This window comes from Rhinatrema bivittatum, chromosome 1, assembly GCF_901001135.1.
Source record: "Rhinatrema bivittatum chromosome 1, aRhiBiv1.1, whole genome shotgun sequence".
NCBI classification, from domain to species: domain Eukaryota; kingdom Metazoa; phylum Chordata; class Amphibia; order Gymnophiona; family Rhinatrematidae; genus Rhinatrema; species Rhinatrema bivittatum.
Genome location: NC_042615.1, coordinates 665,749,727 through 665,768,442, shown reverse-complemented (window position 1 = coordinate 665,768,442; position 18,716 = coordinate 665,749,727). Strand labels below are relative to the sequence as shown.

Below are 18,716 nucleotides of genomic sequence, written 5' to 3'. Positions count from 1 at the left end.
TAATACTTTGTCAATAAAGTGGAGGCTGGAGATGGGAAAATAATAGAGACACTGGGTTAAGAGAAAACATACTGAGGAGGGCAGTGATTATTATAGTTTCAAAGAGGGTGAAGAGAAAGTCAATTGAAAGGGAATGATTTGATTTACAAGAGCAGTAATAGATACAATAGAGAGCCAGGAAAGACAACAGTCCCATGAAAGAGGATGTTGGTTTCTTGCTCAGATTAGAGCTTAAATGGGCTGATGTCTAACATCTGTTAAAGATCTTTAACTTTACCTTCACATTTCTGTCAAAATTTTCAGTAGGCGCCCATGAGTATGATATCTTTCCGATAATTTACACACTACTGAAGCTTTTAGCAAGAGACCCTGTATACTTGCAAAATGACATGTTCTTTGTACATGTGACCCAGAGAGCTATGTAGCTCTCACTCGCAAACTATACAGGCAACACCACAGCTTTTCAAAAATGGCTTAGAAATCAGTATTATCTGTATGGTTAAGCACTAACAAAAATCCTGTACAATGATTCTACAATGGATGGTTGAAAATAAAAATCATAACAGAATCACATACAAAAACCAGTGACATCAGCCAAGCAGACGCTCCCAATGACTTACATAAGAAGAGAATTCTTTAAAGTGAGACACTTTCACAGTGAAAGAAAGGAAAAAAGGAAATGCCTCCAAGCTTGGCAGTTTTTGTACCTCATCTGATTACTAAAGTGTTAGCAGGTGGTCTGCGGCAATATAAGAACATAAGGCTTGCCATACTAGGTCAGACCAAGGGTCCATCAAGCCCAGTATCCTGTTTCCAACAGTGGCCAATCCAAGTCACAAGTACCTGGCAGGATCCCAAGGGGTGGATAGATTCCAAGCTGCTTATCCCAAGAATAAGCAATAGATTTCTGCAACTCTACCTTAATAATGGTTAATGGACTTTTCCTCCAGGAGATTTTCCAAACCTTTTTTTAAACACAGCTATACTAATAGCTTTCACCTTATCCTCTGGCAAATAATTCCAGATCTTAATTATGCATTGAGTAAAAAAAAATCTTCTCTTATTAGTTTTAAATGTATTACCCAGTAACTTCATTATGTGTCCCCTGGACTTTGTACTTTTCAAAAGAGTAAAGAACTGATTAACATTTACTCATTCCATTCCACTCATTATTTTATAGACCTCTATCATATCTTCCCTCAGCCATCTCTTCTCCAAGTTGAAGAGTCCTAAGCTGTTTAGCCTTTCTTCACATTCCTCTTATGATTTTGCTCACCCTTCTCTATACCTTTTCTAATTCTGCTACATCTTTCTTGAGATGTGTATGACCAGAACTGAACACAATACTCAATATGAGATCGCACCATGGAGCGATACAGAGGCATTATGATATTTTCTGTTTTATTCATCATTCCTTTCCTAATAATCCCTAGGATTCTATTTGCTTTCTTGGCTGCTGCTGCACACTGAGCAGATTTCAACGTATTTTCAATGATGACACCTATATCCTTTTCCTAAGTAATGACTCCTAATGTGGAACCTTGCATTTTGTAGCTCTAATTTGGGTTACTCTTCCCTAAGTGCATCACTTTGCACTTGTTTACATTAAATTTCATTTGCCATTTGCATGCCCAGTCTCCCAGTTTTGCAATGTCCTCTTGCAATTTCTCATAATCCTCTTGTGATTTGACAACCTTGAATAATTTAGTGTCATCGGCAAATTTGATCACCTCACTTGTTGTTCCCATTTCTAGGTCATTTATAAATATATTAAAAAGCATTGGTCTCAGAAAAGATCCCTGGGGCACTCCACTATTCATCTTTTTCCACTGGGAATATTTACCATTTAGCCCTACTCTCTGTTTTCTTTTAACCAGCTGGCAATCCACAATAGGACACTGCCACCTATCCCATGACTTTCTAATTTTCTAAAAAGCCTTTAATGAGGGACTTTGTCAAATGCTTTCTGGAAATCCAGATACACTATATCAACTGGCTCACTTTTATCCACATGTTTATTTACGCCCTCAAAAAAATGTAGCAAATTTGTCAGGCAAGACTTCCCTTGGCTAAATCCATGTTGGCTTTGTCCCATTAAACTATGCTTATCTATATGTTCAGTAATTTTGTTCTTTATGATATTTTCCACTATCTAGCCTGCACAGATGTCAGACTCACTGATCTGTAATTTCCTGGATCACCCCTTGATCCCTTTTTAAAAACTGACAATACATTGGCAACCCTCCATTCTTCAGGTACAATAGATGATGTTATTGACAGTTTATAAATTTCTAATAGCAGGTCCGCAATTTCATTTTTCAATTCTTTCAGCACTCTGAGCTGTATATATTCTGGTCCGGGTGATTTGCTACTCTAGTTTGTCAATTTGCCCTAGTACATCTTCCAGGTTCCCTGAGATCTGTTTCAGTTCCTCTGAATCATCACCTTTGAATATCATTTCTGGAATGGATATATCTCTTACATCTTCCTCAGTGAAAACTGAGGAAAAGAATTAATTCAGTTTCTCTGCTATGACTTTGCTTCCCCTAAGGAGGTCATTTTCCAAAGGTATTGCATGCGAAAAGAGACTTTTCGCGTGCGATATCTAAATTGGGGTGGAGTCTGCACCAGAAGGGGAGGAGTCGGGGCGACCTTGGGGCGGACTCCGTGACGACTTCGCTGATGGTGAAAGGTAAGAATCCTTATTGCCGCCAGTATCGTGCCAATAGCGCCACCTTTCATGGTGGCGCTATTGGGTGCGAAAGCCGGCAGCGACAGCACCGCAGAGATGTGATCGCTGCCGGTTTTCACAAGCCCCCCCCCCGCACCCATTACTGCTGGATTTTCTAAGTTCTGCGAACTTAGAAAATTCAGGCCTAAATGCTCTTTTTACCCCTTGATCATCTAATGGTCCAGCTGACTCCCTTGCAGGCTTTTTACCTTAAATGTACCTGAAAAAGTTTTTATTATGAGTTTTGGCTTCCACAGCAAGCTTCTTTTCAAAATCTCTCTTTGCCTTACTTATTAATGCTTTGCATCTAATTTGCCAGTGCTTATGCTGTTTCCTGATTTTTTTTCATTCGGATCCCTTTTCCATTTCTTGAATGATGTTCTTTTAGATATTATAGCCTCTCTCACCTTACCTTTCAACCATGTCATTTAGCCTTCTTTTCACCTTTTTTAATGCATGGAATACATCTCGTATGTTGTTCAGAAGTCCCCTCTTAAATGAATGACTTAACTTTACTGTCATAAACCAATGGCAGCAGTTACTCAAGTTTGGGTTTATTAGAGTCTCAGAAAATCACACCAGTTTTCTTGTGTTGTCATTGTAGTTGTAAGAAGCTGTCCTGAGATTGTTGGTGCTGATAATGCATAGGACGCTTGAAACTCAAGATGTTACACTCAAGAAATATCTTTTGGACCAATCCTTACTATTGTAAGTTTATCTCCAGTACCATAATGACATAACTCCTACTGAACTATTACTGCTTTTCTTGGGTCCTTTTCCAGAGCTCTCTAATTGTTTTTGCCTTATTTTATAAGATAAATTAAAATTAATTTATTAATCATAAATATTATCCATCCTTACAGGCTTTCACTACAAAAAATAAGTGGTATTTTAAAAGTTTAAATTATATGATAATGTTGACATTACTTATTTAATAAAACTAGGAAATGTATAAGTAATTCCAATAAAGGTAACAATGTACCAATAAAAGCAGGTTTTAATTTTTAATGATGGAATTTTTTATTGGTTGCAAGCTTGGACACATTTCGTGCTATTGGTTGGCTTTATTCATAATCATGACTTCATAATCAAGTCATAGATAAAAAAAATCAACCAACCTATGAACAGCTTCAGAAAGAATTATAAAACTAACAAGATGTCCAACATTAACAATACATAGGAGTCCTCACACCCCATCAGCTCTTACCTCTACAATATCTGAATTCGTTCGACTTTCATGTGGCTCATTGTACTCTGTGTATTTCAGCAACACTTTGTCCATATCAGTGCTGGCGTACTGGAACAGTTTGTTAGTGCTGTTGAAGATGATTAGAGCAATCTCACAGTCACATAGAACACTCAACTCGTAAGCCTTCTTCATTAACCCAAATTTCCTCTTTGTAAATGTCACCTGGAAGAAAGAAAGCAATTCTGTGAGGGGAAAAAAAATAGATCTGGGCTAAGGACAGCTACACACTCTGCTTCTTTCTCGTGAAACAAAGGCATATAATTGCTGAAGTCTTGCAGACTGAAAACGTTCAGTAGAAAAGCAAGCTAATCAAAAAAAAATGTTCTAAACCAGAGCACATGTGTGAGAGTTCTTACAGCAAGCAAATTCATATAACCATCAATACACAAAAGAAAGCTTCTGAAGGTGGAAAAACACATTTCATTCAGATGAGCAGAATGTGCATGTTCTCTGCCCTATTAATCTAATATTTTAGTTTTTTTTAATTTATATTCTGCCTTTCATATATTCAGCCACTTCAAAACAGATTACATTCAGGTGCTAGAAGTATTTTCTGTTCCCAGGGGGCTTACAATGTAAGGAGCTCATTCACTAAGCCATGTTAGAGCTTTATCACGTGGTATTCAGCAATTCAACACATGGTAATGGCAGTAAAATGAATTTTCAAAGGCTAACTCACTTCAAACTGCCATATATATGTGCATGTGCCTGATTGCACATAATGCGTATTTTAAAAAGGGACCACATATGCATGCATATGTGCGTACACGAGCAAAAGAACACACTCAAAAAAAGGAGCACATCAGGGCAGGGTTAGAATGTACACACGTAATGAAGTATTTTAAAAGTGACGAACATGCAAACGTCATCCATCTTACACATATTCATTTCCTATGGCTCATTTACACACACACACAAGTGCAAACTTTAGTTTTGATTTTTGACTTGGCATTCTGCTGGTTGGCTTCCTCGGGTGAGTGGACATAGAAGCAGGCTAGGGGCTAGGAGGGAGTGTAGCAGGGACAGACGGGGGCCTATTGAGGCCAAACTGGGATACAACTGGGTCATCTGGGGGATGGGGAGGGAGTGAAGGTACCTGGTATAGACAGGGTCCCGCAGGGGGGTGGGAGTGAGCATACCTGGGACAGATAAGCCCAGAAAACAATACGGAAGCCGATCCAACACAGCAGGAATGCCACCAAAACAAAATTAGATCAGTATCAAGAAATGCTTTAATTATAAATATTAAAAACCAATGCACAACTAGGGCCGAGTTTCGTCCATACAATGTGTGCTGCTTCAGGGGCTTATGTATATAAAAGAACAACGTGAAAGAGAAGATGGTCATTCAAATAATGTTAAAAGCAGAGAATCCTCCACAGTAACTAGTGGTGCAGCTATAGATATCAGCTTGAGCACAAAGGCTCAGCACACAGCTTGTGAACTGATTGACGTCTCAGCAGACCGGAAATCTACTGTGTTTATCCACCGCTGAAGTGTACACAGCCAGCGGTATGCTGAGACGCTGACTTGTGCATTCCTGCTCTTCAGTATTATAAAGTTAAATAAGACTTCAACGGTGGACAAATACAGTAGATTCCTGGTCTGCTGAGATGTCAATCAGTTCACACAATGTGCCCTGAGCCTTTGTGCTCAAGCTGATGTCTATAGCTGCACCACTAGTTAATGTGGAGGATTTTCTGTTTTTAACATTATTTGAATGATCATCTTCTCTTTCACATTGTTCTTTTATATACATAGCCCCTGAAGCAGCCCCCATTGTATGGGCGAAACTCAGCCCGAGTCAGGCATTGGTTTTTACTATTTATAATTAAAGCATTTCTTGACACTGATCTAATTTTGTTTTGGTCGCATTCCTGGGATAGATAGGGCCATACTGGGTGGTAAATGGGACATATTGGTTTATACTTGGGGTTACTGGAACAGATTAGGGGGGTGACTGGGTCATACAGGGTTATACAGGGTATTGGAAACATCTGTTACTGGGACCTATTGATACCTACTGGGAGGGGATGGGAATCAGTGATGGAGATTATGTTTTCAGAATGACTCTAATTGCCTTATGGATACTTATGGCACAACTGCTGAGGAAGGAGAGAGAAGAGGAGGAGTATGAGGAGAAGGTACCCATCACAGAGAGTCTACAGGACTAGGGCAGTTTTTAGAGCTCTCAGAGGGGCAAGTCATGCACAAGTTCAGGTTCAACAAGGAAACCATACTGTACCTATGTCAACAGTTAGAGTGAGACCTACAACCTACCCCCATTGGGGCCATGCCTTGCCAGTATATGTCAAAGTCACTACCACCCTGACATTTTTTGGCCACTGGAACCTTCCAGATACCTCTAGCAGTCATGGCTGAAATAAGCCAGTCTGCCACCTCCATATGTATTGATCAGTTTTCTCTGGAAAACACTTCATTATATTTCCTTCACTTGGAGCAGAGAGCAACAAGAACAAATCATGATTGATTTTGATCAAATAGCTTGCTTCCTCTCTGTCTTGGAGGCTATCAATTGCATTCATGCCCCTATAAGAGCACCAGGGGGTGATGAGGCCATCTACTGCAACTGCAAGGGCTTCCACTCGCTCAATATGCAGGTGGTCTGCAATGCCAAGGGCACAATCCTGGACGTCATGTCCAGGTTTCTTGGATCCATTCATGATGTCTTACGGTCTTACAGTCAGGAATTCATGATCACTTCCAGGAAGGCCATATCACCAAGGGTTACAGTCAGGAATTCATGATCACTTCCAGGAAGGCCATATCACCAAGGGTTGGCTTCTAGGTAGGAATGTACTTACTGTATCACTAACACCACACACTAACTAACCTCTTCTTATTGTCTCCCTCATAATATAGGTGGACTGATAGCTTTGACCTAGAAGTACTGCTGTAACCCTACCCTGTGTACTACCCCCTTGCCCAAACCAAGGGCATATCTAACAGCTCATCTCTGATAGAAGACATTCACTCAAAACCTAGCTCAAGATACCACTGGCTAAGCCACAGATCACTGCAGATGTTTACCACAGGGCCCACCAGCAGCCTCCACCTGGACAGATCTGGGCGATGCTTTCCCTACAAACCCCTAAGGTCTGTGAGATCCTTCTAGCTGCTGCATGCTTCATAAGCTGGCTAGAACAAAAGGCTTTCCTCCTCCAGAGGGACTATGAGATCATCTAGATGAAGAGGAGGAGTAGGAAGAAGAAGAGCTCAGTTAGGAGGAATTGCAGGAGATACATAGCCAGTCAATAAAAGAAACGAATACTCAGATACAAAGACATTTTGGAAGTGGAATATGCATTTATTTGCATGGCATGCTCAATATCATGAATGGTATATTAAATGAAATTAGTGCTTTCTTGGTCACCCTCTTTTTTGGAGTGAGGGAAGTTCTGTTGTCTTTGATTGTCCAATTCTGGCACTCTTCCACAGTGGTGTTCTGTCCAAGGAGATTCTGCCCTCAGATGGCATGGGTCCTGGGGGCAGTGGCACATCAGGTGAGCTGCTGGAGGGGCCTGCAGGACTCAGAGTCAGCTGAGAAGATGGGCCAGCAGCTGTGGTGGGCCTTTCTTCCTCAGCCACATGTTCCCTTGGAGAGGTGGGAGCATCTCTCTGTTATAGTGGAGATGGTAATGCTGCAGGCAGAATGAGCGGAGGTGGTGGCCGTGCATTAGAGGAGGTGGTACCATGATGGGTGGTGTTGGAGGCATAGGAGGAGCAATCAAGGGGCAGGGAGAACGTTATCCTGGATAGGTGCATTCCAGCCTGGTGGTGCTACAAATGCTAGTGGGGGCTGCATCCAGGGAGCCATCACATAGTAGGGAACTAGTGGGGGCTATGGCTGGCAGGGGCATGCTCTGCAGCATCTCTCTCACACTTCAGTCTGGGGCTTAATTACATAATGAAATCCCCCTAGCTCTTACCAAATACCCTGCATTTTTGCCGCATACTCTGCATCACAATCCTACCAACTCCTCTACGAGTTTGGCATTTAGGTCTATTAAATGTCTTTCTGCTAACATGGTCTGCCCCTCCTCTTTCTGAGGAAAGATGAGGTCCTCCTCTGCTGCAGAACTGGACTCCTCCTGGCCACCTGCAAGCTGCCAAGGAGATTTGGCATGTGTGATAAAATAGCTGTTGCCTGATGTCTCAGCTGCATCCTCCTTCTATTTCTCTTCCTCCATCATGAACTAGTGCTGCTCCAACTGGTGCTGCTCCATTGCTAGGTGATCCTCTACAGGGTCCTCATCTTCCTCAATGTCCTCTTCAGGGATAGGAGGCAGCATCCAAGAGTGATCCTTGCCGGTCGGTGGACACTAGCTCCTGGTCCATCTGAATCCTCAAGTGGTTGATCCCCTGCAAAAAGGAAGAGCATACATACTTTCAGTACACATGCAATGTGATTTGTTCTCTTCACAGTCACTGGAGCTGTCACTCTGCCTACAAGAACAGCTCCTTGGGCCCATATATAGCCCCTCCAGCTGCTCCACAAACTGTATAGGTATGGACTTATGGGAAGTGTAGATGAGTGCACACAGAATGAGGGTCCAAATAGCAGAGGACTAGTATATAGGGAAGTGCTACAGATAGGGGCATCCATACCTGGGAACAGTCACCAAATTGGAGTCTGAATCTATTACAAGCAGCCCTAGATTATAAGGAGCGTGAATATAACATAGCAGCTCATGATTAAATCTAACTATCTTCTAGAGATGTGTATTGTACCGGCAATCGTTTCCGGTTTCGTTTTCGTAGAACCGCAAGAAATTTCGTTTCCCGCGGTTCTGACTGTTTTTTTTTTCGGCTGTCCCGAAAAAAATGGCATGGGCCATCCATTGCTCCTACCATGTGACAGGGGCCGGCCAATGGCACTGATAGCCCTTGTCACATGGTAAGGGCAAAGGGCCATCAGCGCCATTTTGATTAGTGGCAGCCGATGGCCCGAGAGGGGGACATCACTCCCGGGACTCCCGCTGGACCACCAGGGACTTTAGGCAAGTTTTGGGGGGTCAGGAGGGTGGGGGACTGTAAATAATTAGATCTGAAAGGTTGGGGTGGGTTTGGGTTTGGGTTTTTTTTCTGTGTGCCCTTTCTCCCCCCCCCCCCCCCCCAAAACGATAAGAAAACCACATGGAATTTTGTGGGGTTTTCCTATAATTTTTGGGGGACCCCCGATCCGCGACGAAATAGGAAATATCGTCTATATTTCCTATTTCGTCTAAAACGAATACACATCCCTACTACCTTCTACTGTGGGGACCTGGATGGACGTGGTACCTGCGCTAAAGACCTGACCAATGTAGTAGATCTGGAGGTGATAAGAAAAAGAGATATTGTTATTTCTGTGTGAATACAGAGAGTGTGGGCTAGACTAGACAGAAAAGTTTCCAGGTCAGACAATCAATTATAATTCTCCATTACATAAAGCTTAATTTTTTCAATGATAGGCCTGCTGTGCTGAGTGTTTAATAGAAGAGAAGGTCAAAAGAGTGGGAACAGTCTCTGTGTTTACCAATGCATTAGACCAAATACATTACTCTGCTTTTCCCCCATGTCCAGGACCCCAGGGTGGACATGAATCCTCTGGCACTCCATGGCCCTCCCTGTGTGCACAGATGCCCAGGATGTTCACTGGACGAGAAGCACATATAAAAATAAATGATACAAAATCTTTACATACATGCACTTTGACATTCCCATAAAAAATGCTCACCTTGCTGGCCTTTCACGCTGAGGTAGTGTCCAAGTGTCCAACCACTCCCACAGCTGCACCATCCATTCTGCTGCGGTGAAGGTGATCTGGCTGGCAGGCCCCTCGGCTCTCATCTTGGCCCACGTTCCCACCACTTGTGGCTCAGAACTTTCACACTGCAGTTGTTGTGACAGACCACATTCAGCCAGTGACAGATCTTCTCTCACAGCAACTCCTTCCTGTGTGAGCCCACTCTCCTTGAAACGGGAGCTATACAGGAGATGTTGGACCTTCATGACCTGATGGACAAGAAGGTCCTCCTCCCTCAATAGGAAGTTGGGTTTCCTCACTTGTGGGACATGCTGCAAGCAGGAAGACATTCACTGGTAGCCAGCCCTTTATACCCACAAACTGCATGTATTTATGTGTGGAAAGGGGTAGGGTATACGCAAATAAAGACTGCACATGCATATAATAAAAATAGAAAATATACATGCTTTTGTTTTTACTAGCGTAAATACATGTACCTTACACATGCATAATCTAATTAAATGCCTGGGAGCTAGGCTTAAGTCTGAATGTATTTGTAAAATAGTTCAACGCTTTGTATGTGATATTCTCCTAGGATTCTTGGCAGAACAAAGTTTTGTGACATCATCAGTCCTGTCATAGGATTGGTGTGCTGTCTTTATGGCTGAAAGTGTCACATGGTGCTATGCTATGATATTGTACTGTTTTCTGGTTTTTATGTATCTTATTTTTGTTTTACTATGTCTTTTTTACTGTAATATGTGTTGAATAATATGGAAATTGTTGAATATAAAAAGCCTGAAATAAAAATAAACAAGTGAGATACCTATATTTTGAGATAACAGCTGGATCCATCAGCTCTGGGACTTTAGGATGAATGTCTGCATCAGGGAGATTTCATCTTGTCACAGCCATCTCTTCTTTCATAACGTATCAGCATCTTGGATACTGATAATTTACCTCTCTCTCCATGACTTGTTTTTTGGTGCCAAAGTGAAGATCGGAAGCAGACATTCGAAACATGGTCCCGTGTTGCGGAATGAACTTTATACCCAACTAAGATAAGTGTATTTTAAATTGCAAAGAAAAAATTAAAAAAAAATTGACATTGGCTTTTGATTAAATGTAAGGCAATGAAGGTGATTCAAAATTGGGAGTGCTTATTATGACAGCCACAGTAGATGGTTGAAGAATAAAGTTGTGCCAGAGAAGTTAAGAGTTCAGTGTGAATCTGTCCTCCAGAAAGTCACAGACTGCTTGTGCTGTGCCCTAGTGGCCAACCCATGCACACCCTAATCTGCCCTATCCCCATCCCCACACCCCTAAGGGACCTCCATGCATAACCTAATCTGCCCTATCCCCATCCCCACACCCCTAAAGGACCTCCATGCAAAACCAAACCTGCCCCCACCCTATCCCCACATCTCTCTAGTCCCCCTAGTTTCCTCCCATGAAAACTTTAACTTACTCCCACCCTTACTACCCACTATCTACGTACCTCGCGTGGGTATGATGCCTGGTGGTTAAATTCATGCAGCAGGCCTTTGCAGGCCTGCTTGTTCTTTTGGAGGTTCCTCCTCACTCCCTGGATCAAAAATAGCCCTCTCTCATTGGCCACTAGCAGGAACGCAATGCAGGCGATATCCCTGGTGGTGAAGGTGGGCTGCCCTGCTAATGGTAGCATTGTGGAACGAGCCCACTCCAGAAGAACCAGAAGTTGCACTTCATGGAAGCATACACGTGTATCATACATGTGTAAAGTTGCATGTGTACGCACAACTTTCACGGGCAATATGTATATAAAGGTTATGCATGTTTTATATCATGTGGACTTGCACAGACATGATATAAATTCATGCCCATGAACATGCAACCAAGAACAGCTCCCCTATGAGGAAAGGCTAAAGAGGTTAGGGTTGTTCAGCTTGGAGAAGAGATGACTGAGGGGGGATATGATAGAAGTCTATAAAATCAGGAGAAGATTAGAATGGATTAATGTGAATCTATTACTTACTCTTTCAGATAATACAAGGATTAAGGGACACTCTATGAAGTTAGTAAATAGCACATTTAAAACAAATTGGAGAAAATTCTTTTTCACTCAAGCTCTGGAATTAATTGCCAAAGGATGTGGTTATGGTAGATAGTGTAACTGGATTTAAAAAAGGTTTGGATAGGTTCCTAGAGGAAAAATCCATAAACTGCTATTAATTAATAAGCAACAGTAGCTTGAGATTTATTTAATGTTTGGGTACTTGCCAGGTACTTGTGACTTGGATTGCCACTGCTGGAATCAGAATACTAGGCTTGATGGACCCTTGGTCTGAAAGTACGGCATATCTTATGACAATGCTTGTACATTTTCCTATATTCTTCAGATGGATCCTTCTTCCAATTTTTGAGGGATTTTTTTAGGCTAAAATAGCCTCTTTCACCTCACCTTTTAACCATGCCGGTAATCATTTGGCCTTCAGTTCACCTTTCTTAATGTGTGGAATACATCTGGACTGCACTTCTAAGATGGTATTTTTAAATAATGTCCACGCCTGTTGTACACTTTTAACCTTTGCAGCTGCACCTTTCACTCTTTTTCTAACTATTTTCCTCATTTTATCAAAGTTTCCCATTTGAACATTTAGTGTTAGAGCTGCAGATTTACTTATTGTCCCCCTTCCAGTCATTAGTTCAAATTTGATCATGTTATGATCACTATTACCAAGTGGCCTCACCACCTCCATTATTTCTCTCACCAAATCCTGTATTCCACTAAGAATTAGATCTAAAATAGCTCTCTCTCTCATTGGTTCCTGAACCAATTGCTCCATGAAGCAGTTGTTTATTCCATTCAGGGACTTTACATCTCTAGCATGTTCTGGTGTTACATTTACTCAGTCAATATTGGGGTAATTGAAATCTAAATCAAAAACAACAAAGTGGAAACAAAAATGATATATTAATCTTAGCCTTGAAGGTGTCAGCAAGCCTGACGTTGTGTAACTTCAACAGTAACCAACCGGTCTTCTAGTCATTCACCTTCAGAAAATCTTTTAATTAAAAAAAGCATTTTTTTGTTATTTTTATATTATTTTTTAAAAGTCCTGTTTTCAAATAAGTATATGTCAGAAGACTCTTTAATACTGTTGTCAACAAACAGCCCCAGCCCAACACAGCCGGTGTTTCGCGGTACAGCTTCCTCAGGGGCATGCAAATATCTTTGCACAGAATCATAAAGATTTCACCATCTCAAAATGGACACTGTGTCTCGATACTTCTTCACTGAAAATGGAGGATTACTGTTGAAGTTACACAACGTCAGGCTTGCTGACACCTTCAAGGCTAAGATTAATATATCATTTTGGTTTCCACTTTGTTGTTTTTGATTTAATTTTTGTGGTTAACCACTGACTCCCTTTGATAAAGCTGGGTAATTGAAATCTCCCATTATTATTGAACTGCCAAATTGGTTAGCTTCCCTGATGTGTCTTAGCATTTCATCATCCGTCTCCTCATTTTGGCCAGGTAGATGGTAGTATATTCCTATCACTATACTCTTAACCAACACACAAGGGATTTCTACCCAAACTGATTCCACTGTGCATTTAGTCTCTTGTATGATCTTTATCCTGTTGGACTCATTGCCCTCCCCGACATAAATCGCCACACCATCACCAAGTTGGTTCTCCCTTTCTTTACGATATAATTTATACCCTGATATAGCACTGTCCCTTTGGTTATCCTCATTCCACCAGGTCTCTGAGATGCCAATTATGTCTATCTCATCATTCACTGCTATACACTCTAATCCTTCCATCTTAGACTTCTGGCATTGGCATACAGACATTTCAAAGTGTGTATTTGGTTTGTATTAGCAACCTGCTTTTCAGTTGATAGGGAGAATTTGGAATCCTTTAGCTCAGATGATTCTTTACTTATAGGCACATGGACTACTTTTGCTTTTATTGGAACCTCTCTGCTGGGATGCCCAAGCTCTCCTGTTTCATTAGTATCCTTTGAAGGTACCTTACTCTGAACCATGCACTGCTGAGTTACTGTCAGTTTTTCCCGTTGTTCTAATTTAAAATCTGCTCTATCTCCTTTTTAAAAGTTAGTGCCAGAAGCCAGGTTCCACTCCAGTTAAGGTGGAGCCCATCCTTTCGGAAAAGTCTCTCCCTTCTCCAGAAGGTTGCCCAGTTCCTTACAAAACTGATTCCCTCTTCCCTGCACCATTGTCTCATTAATGGATTGAAACTCTGGAGGTCTGCCTGCCTCTGGGGACCTGCATGCAGAACAGGTTCCAGATTTCATCTAAAATCCTAAATTTGGCTTCCGGAATCTCCCTCCCACATTTTCCTATGATGTTGGTGCCCACATGTAACATAACAGCTGGCTCCTTCCCAGCACTATCTAAAATCTTATCTAGGTGAGGTGTGAGGTCGGCCACCTTTGCAACGGGCAGGCAAGTTACCAGGCAGACTTCACATCCACCAGCCACCCAGCTATCTAACCCTTCCCTCCTGGGAGACTTGTTCTCAGTGTGAGAGGACAATGCATCACCTGGAGAGCAGGTCCTTGCTACAGGAACACTTCCTGCTCTACCAGGGTGATGCTCTCCAATCAGGAGACTTTTCTGATCCATGGCAGCACTGGGGCTGCCAGACTGTATTTTGTATTTGGCTACACCCTGAAGGTCTCATCAATGTACCTCTCTGTTTGCCTCAGCTCCTCCAGGTCTGCCACTCTAATCTCCAGAAATCAGACTCGTTCTCTGAAAGCCAGGAGCTCTTTGCACCGGGTGCACATATACAACCTCTCACTGGCAGGTAAAAAAAAAAAAAAAAAATCATAAATAAATAAATAAATAAATAAATAAATAAAAAAAATGTAACAGCTTTTTTATACCGACATTAAAATACACATCATATCGGTTTACATTTTAACAAAAGGTGGAAATCACAATAAACAGGGGAGGGGAAAACAGGACAATCGATAAATAGAGATAGGAAGTAAGGAAGAAACAAATTTAAGTGAGAGAAACCAGTAAAGAGCGATAAGCTAAAAAGGGATGGAAAATTTAAATTAGTACAACAGGGTTGCAATGATTGGAGGATTCAGCTGGTTACATTGGATCAATGATGATGACATAGCGAGGTAAGGGGGGGCAAGGGGTCAGCAAGGAATTAATCAGGGAAGGCCTGGCGGAAGAGCCATGTCTTCAGCATTTTTCGAAATTTGAAGGGGCATGGCTCCAGGCGGAGATTGGGGGGTAGGGTATTCCAATGAATGGGGCCAGCAATCGACAATGCACGATCTCTAGTGGTGGTAAGTCGGGCTTTCTTGAGAGGGGGGACATGTAAAGTGCATTTACGGTTCATTCTGGTGGGGCGGGAGGATTGTGTGATTTTCAATGGTTCAGTTAGCCATGAGGAATTATCTTTGTGGATGGCTTTGTGTATGATGGTAAGGATTTTAAAAAGTATATGGTGTGAGATGGGGAGCCAATGTAGGTCCTTGAGGATGGGTGTTATGTGGTCTGATTTTCGGGCATTGCTAATTATCCTTGCTGTAGTGTTTTGTAATATCTGTAGAGGTCTAATGGTGGAGAGGGGAAGGCCAAGATAAAAGGAGTTGCAGTAGTCAAGCTTAGAAGATAAGGTGGCTTGGACGACAGTTTTAAGATCGTGTGTGTGGAGTAGAGGCTTGAGCTTTTTAATGACCACGAGTTTATAGTAACCTCCTTTAATGACGGTGGAGATATGGTTTTTCAAGTTCACATGTGCGTCAACTAGGACGCCAAGGTTTCGTACAGGATGTTGAGATATGGAGGGGGCGATCTTAAATTGCCTGTGTTTAATTTCTCTCTCTCTCTCGTTTTTTATTTTCTCTTAAAATTATGTTTTTAAATAATATTTTAGCCTTCCAGAAAGCGTCAAATAACTTATATGATGCTAAATTACAAACACGTTTTACTATAAAGCATTTAAGATACTGAATGAGAAGATTTTATTCAATTCATTTTTTATTGAACAGGATGATTTGCAGATGCCATAGCATAAACAACTTGCTACACGGTCATTCCCAAACTGACCAGCCATCCCACACTTACCAGCCATCACAAACCCTGCTCTTCAACTATAACTCCAAAACTTACCCTCCCCTACTCCTGTCTCTTATTCACCCCAACCCCCATCCTCTCCCAGCCTTATCGGGGTCTGCACTCCTGCTAACAATCTCATGCTTCAAGCTCCATTTCCTAGCCCTGTTTGGATTTTCATTCTTTTCTCCCCCAACCTTCCCTACCCTACCCTAAATTACAATGATTTTTGTTTAGAGGGAGGGGGAAGCCTGGCAGTTCCCTCCTGCTCCTTTGGACCTGCAGTCCAGGGCATGAGGCTTTTCTTTGCAATCAACCAGTGATTTTCCATTCCCTCCCAACTCACTTAGCTCAGTCACTGCAATGACAATCCTCATCCAGGAATCATGCACCAAGGCTCCTTCCGGAATGCTGCAGTTGTGGACCCTAAATCCAGCCACTAGATGTTGCTCTTAAATGATGACTAAGGCCCCCCATCCCCTCCCCCCACCAGGAATCATGCACCAGGGCTCCTTCCAGAACGCTGCAACTGTGGACCCTAATTCCAGCCACTAGATGTTGCCCCCCTCCCCTCCTTCCCACTCAGGGGCTGTGAATGCCTCCTCTGCAGCATGCCCAGCCATGGGGAGCAAAAGACCTGACCCAGTAATTGGACACCAGCCCCACTCCTCAGCATAACAGTGCAAAGCACTGAGCCACTGGGCCAGCCTTAGCAAAGGTTTTTAGGATGCAGAATTAAGGAAAGGCCCTGCACAAAATTTAATTCATGCCTTACTGCTTGGCCAGAAATAAGGAGGACTGATCAAGGGAAGGATTGTGTTAATTTCTCAGTTTTGTTTCACTTCTTAATTTTGGGAGTATGACGGTATGCAGGATACATTTGAAATGAAGTGGGGGTAGGTGAGCATTGCAAAGTGACCAACTGGTGACATGCTCACAGTTGAAATGACTGGGGGAGCTTTAATCCATGCCCAGCTATGTGCACAAAGTATCTCCGCTGAATGCAGCTGCTGAAGGAATATGAACAGACCTTTACAGTGCAATCAAGCAAACGCAGGCATGTTTGCATAGTATATTAAACCTAAAATACAATAGATAGGTAGCAACAACTTGGCAAAGCCAGCAAGAATCAGAATGTATGATATATTGAGATTGGTACAATAAAAAAAGTCTATCTGAATACAAATGAAAATTGTAATTCAAAATATAAGTCACTATTACAACTATGAATGGGAGAGTTTCAGAAAATATTATCTTAAGCAAAGAGGTTTTATCTCCTGTTCTATGCTAAAATATTGAGAGAAAATCTGAATTAGCCCAAGACATGCACTAATCAAGCTGTACTGGTTAATGTCAGATCTAAAGCCTTTATTGATCTTCTCTTAGTCCTGCAGGGTAAGTACGAGTGCACATGGACCAGTACTGCAGCAAAATCTTCCAGCCCACCAATCACTAGCTGTAGTTTAAGAGCCTGCTCTTTTTATCTTGTTAGCATTCCTAATGCCAGTTAATGGGAACTGCAACCCCAATCAACCTTGCAATCCCAGCTAGTCATACCATGGAAAACGTGACATTTAAGCACTGCTAATTCCTCCAGCCTTTTCCTATCTCTTGAAAGAGGTGATTCTACATGCTCACACTCAGTGTATTTATCCTCTGTAATCCACAGAGACATCACATTTCATAACTAATCTGTTCACTGAAGGTATGTGTATTAACAACCGACTGATAAAAACGTGGAGCCCTCTTCAACAACTGGTCACAGTGAGAATCAGTCTCCAAGAGGCATATACCTTTCATGTATCGCGCCAGAACATCTGCATGCAAACTCAGCTAAAGGGAAAGAAGGGAAAAGAACAATATATTCAAAAGTGTCAATATCCAGTGAACCAAAAGACTCTATACAATGCAATAGCACAGAAAACTGAACCTTTAGAAGGGTAGCCTATTGCTCACAAAAGTGTTTGTGAATCAGAAAAGAAAACTATTGACTATACCAATGGAAAGATGAAAATTGCAAGGCATACTAGAATCAAATATATATTAAAATGGAGGAATTTTCTAGCAAAAGCAGGTTCCGAGAAGTACTGGTCACTTAGGAATGAGGGAGGGTTCATTCCCTACATGGTGGGTCAGTGTTGGGAGTATAAATAGTGACTTCACGAGTTAACATGTGAATAGCCATTTGGAGTTTCTGAGACTTATTTATGAGTTTTGGACAAGCACTGGCCAGGGAGCCTGGGAGGGACAATCGAAGAGCTATAACTCTCACTGGAGGGCTCATGGCGAACGGAGGGTTGGTTACCTCTCTCTTTCAATTTCCAAACTGAAGAAAGATTTTGTGTGCGTCCAAAGGTGTTCAGATGCAAGCTGAGTTCATGACTCCAAGGTTGAAGGAAGAAAGGAAGTTTGACCTAAGGAACTGATACAGCCATCAGGTAGCAGACTATCATTCTTGGTATGAGGATTTTTCTAGGACAAGGGTTTCAAAAGACTAGGAGTGGAGGGGTAGCCTAGTGGTTAGAACTGAGGGCTACACATGAGGAAAACTACAGTTCAAATCCTACTGTCACTCCTTATCACCTTCAGTGAGTCACATCACTCTCCATTGCCTCAGGTAAAAACTTAGACTGTAAACTGCCTCAAGACAGAAACATATCTATAGTGCCTGCACATAATCCACTTTGAAATAACTAAAAGGCAGAATATGAATGGGGGGACATCCTGCTCAAGAACTGGTCTGTTGTTTTCTAGGTATTACTGGAACTTATTCTTAAAGACTGTTTCCATTTTTGTACACAACTTTTATTTCTTTCAGTAAAATCTACTTCTTGTTTATAACACAAGAACTGGAATGTGGACACTATTTTTGGAGCATGATCCCCTTCAGGATCCT

The 18,716-nt window shown here is 41.9% G+C and overlaps 1 protein-coding gene across 10 annotated transcripts in view; it reads right to left on the bottom strand.

Annotated features, from left to right (window-relative positions):
- Positions 1–18,716, bottom strand: part of MEF2C (myocyte enhancer factor 2C) — a 354,211-nt gene that overhangs the window by 142,090 nt on the left and 193,405 nt on the right. For all 10 annotated transcript variants that reach the window (XM_029573591.1, XM_029573607.1, XM_029573583.1 and 7 more), the window contains one exon: positions 3,939–4,142. In XM_029573591.1, the coding sequence (XP_029429451.1) occupies positions 3,939–4,142 (204 nt within the window). The remainder of the gene's footprint in view (positions 1–3,938; positions 4,143–18,716) is intronic.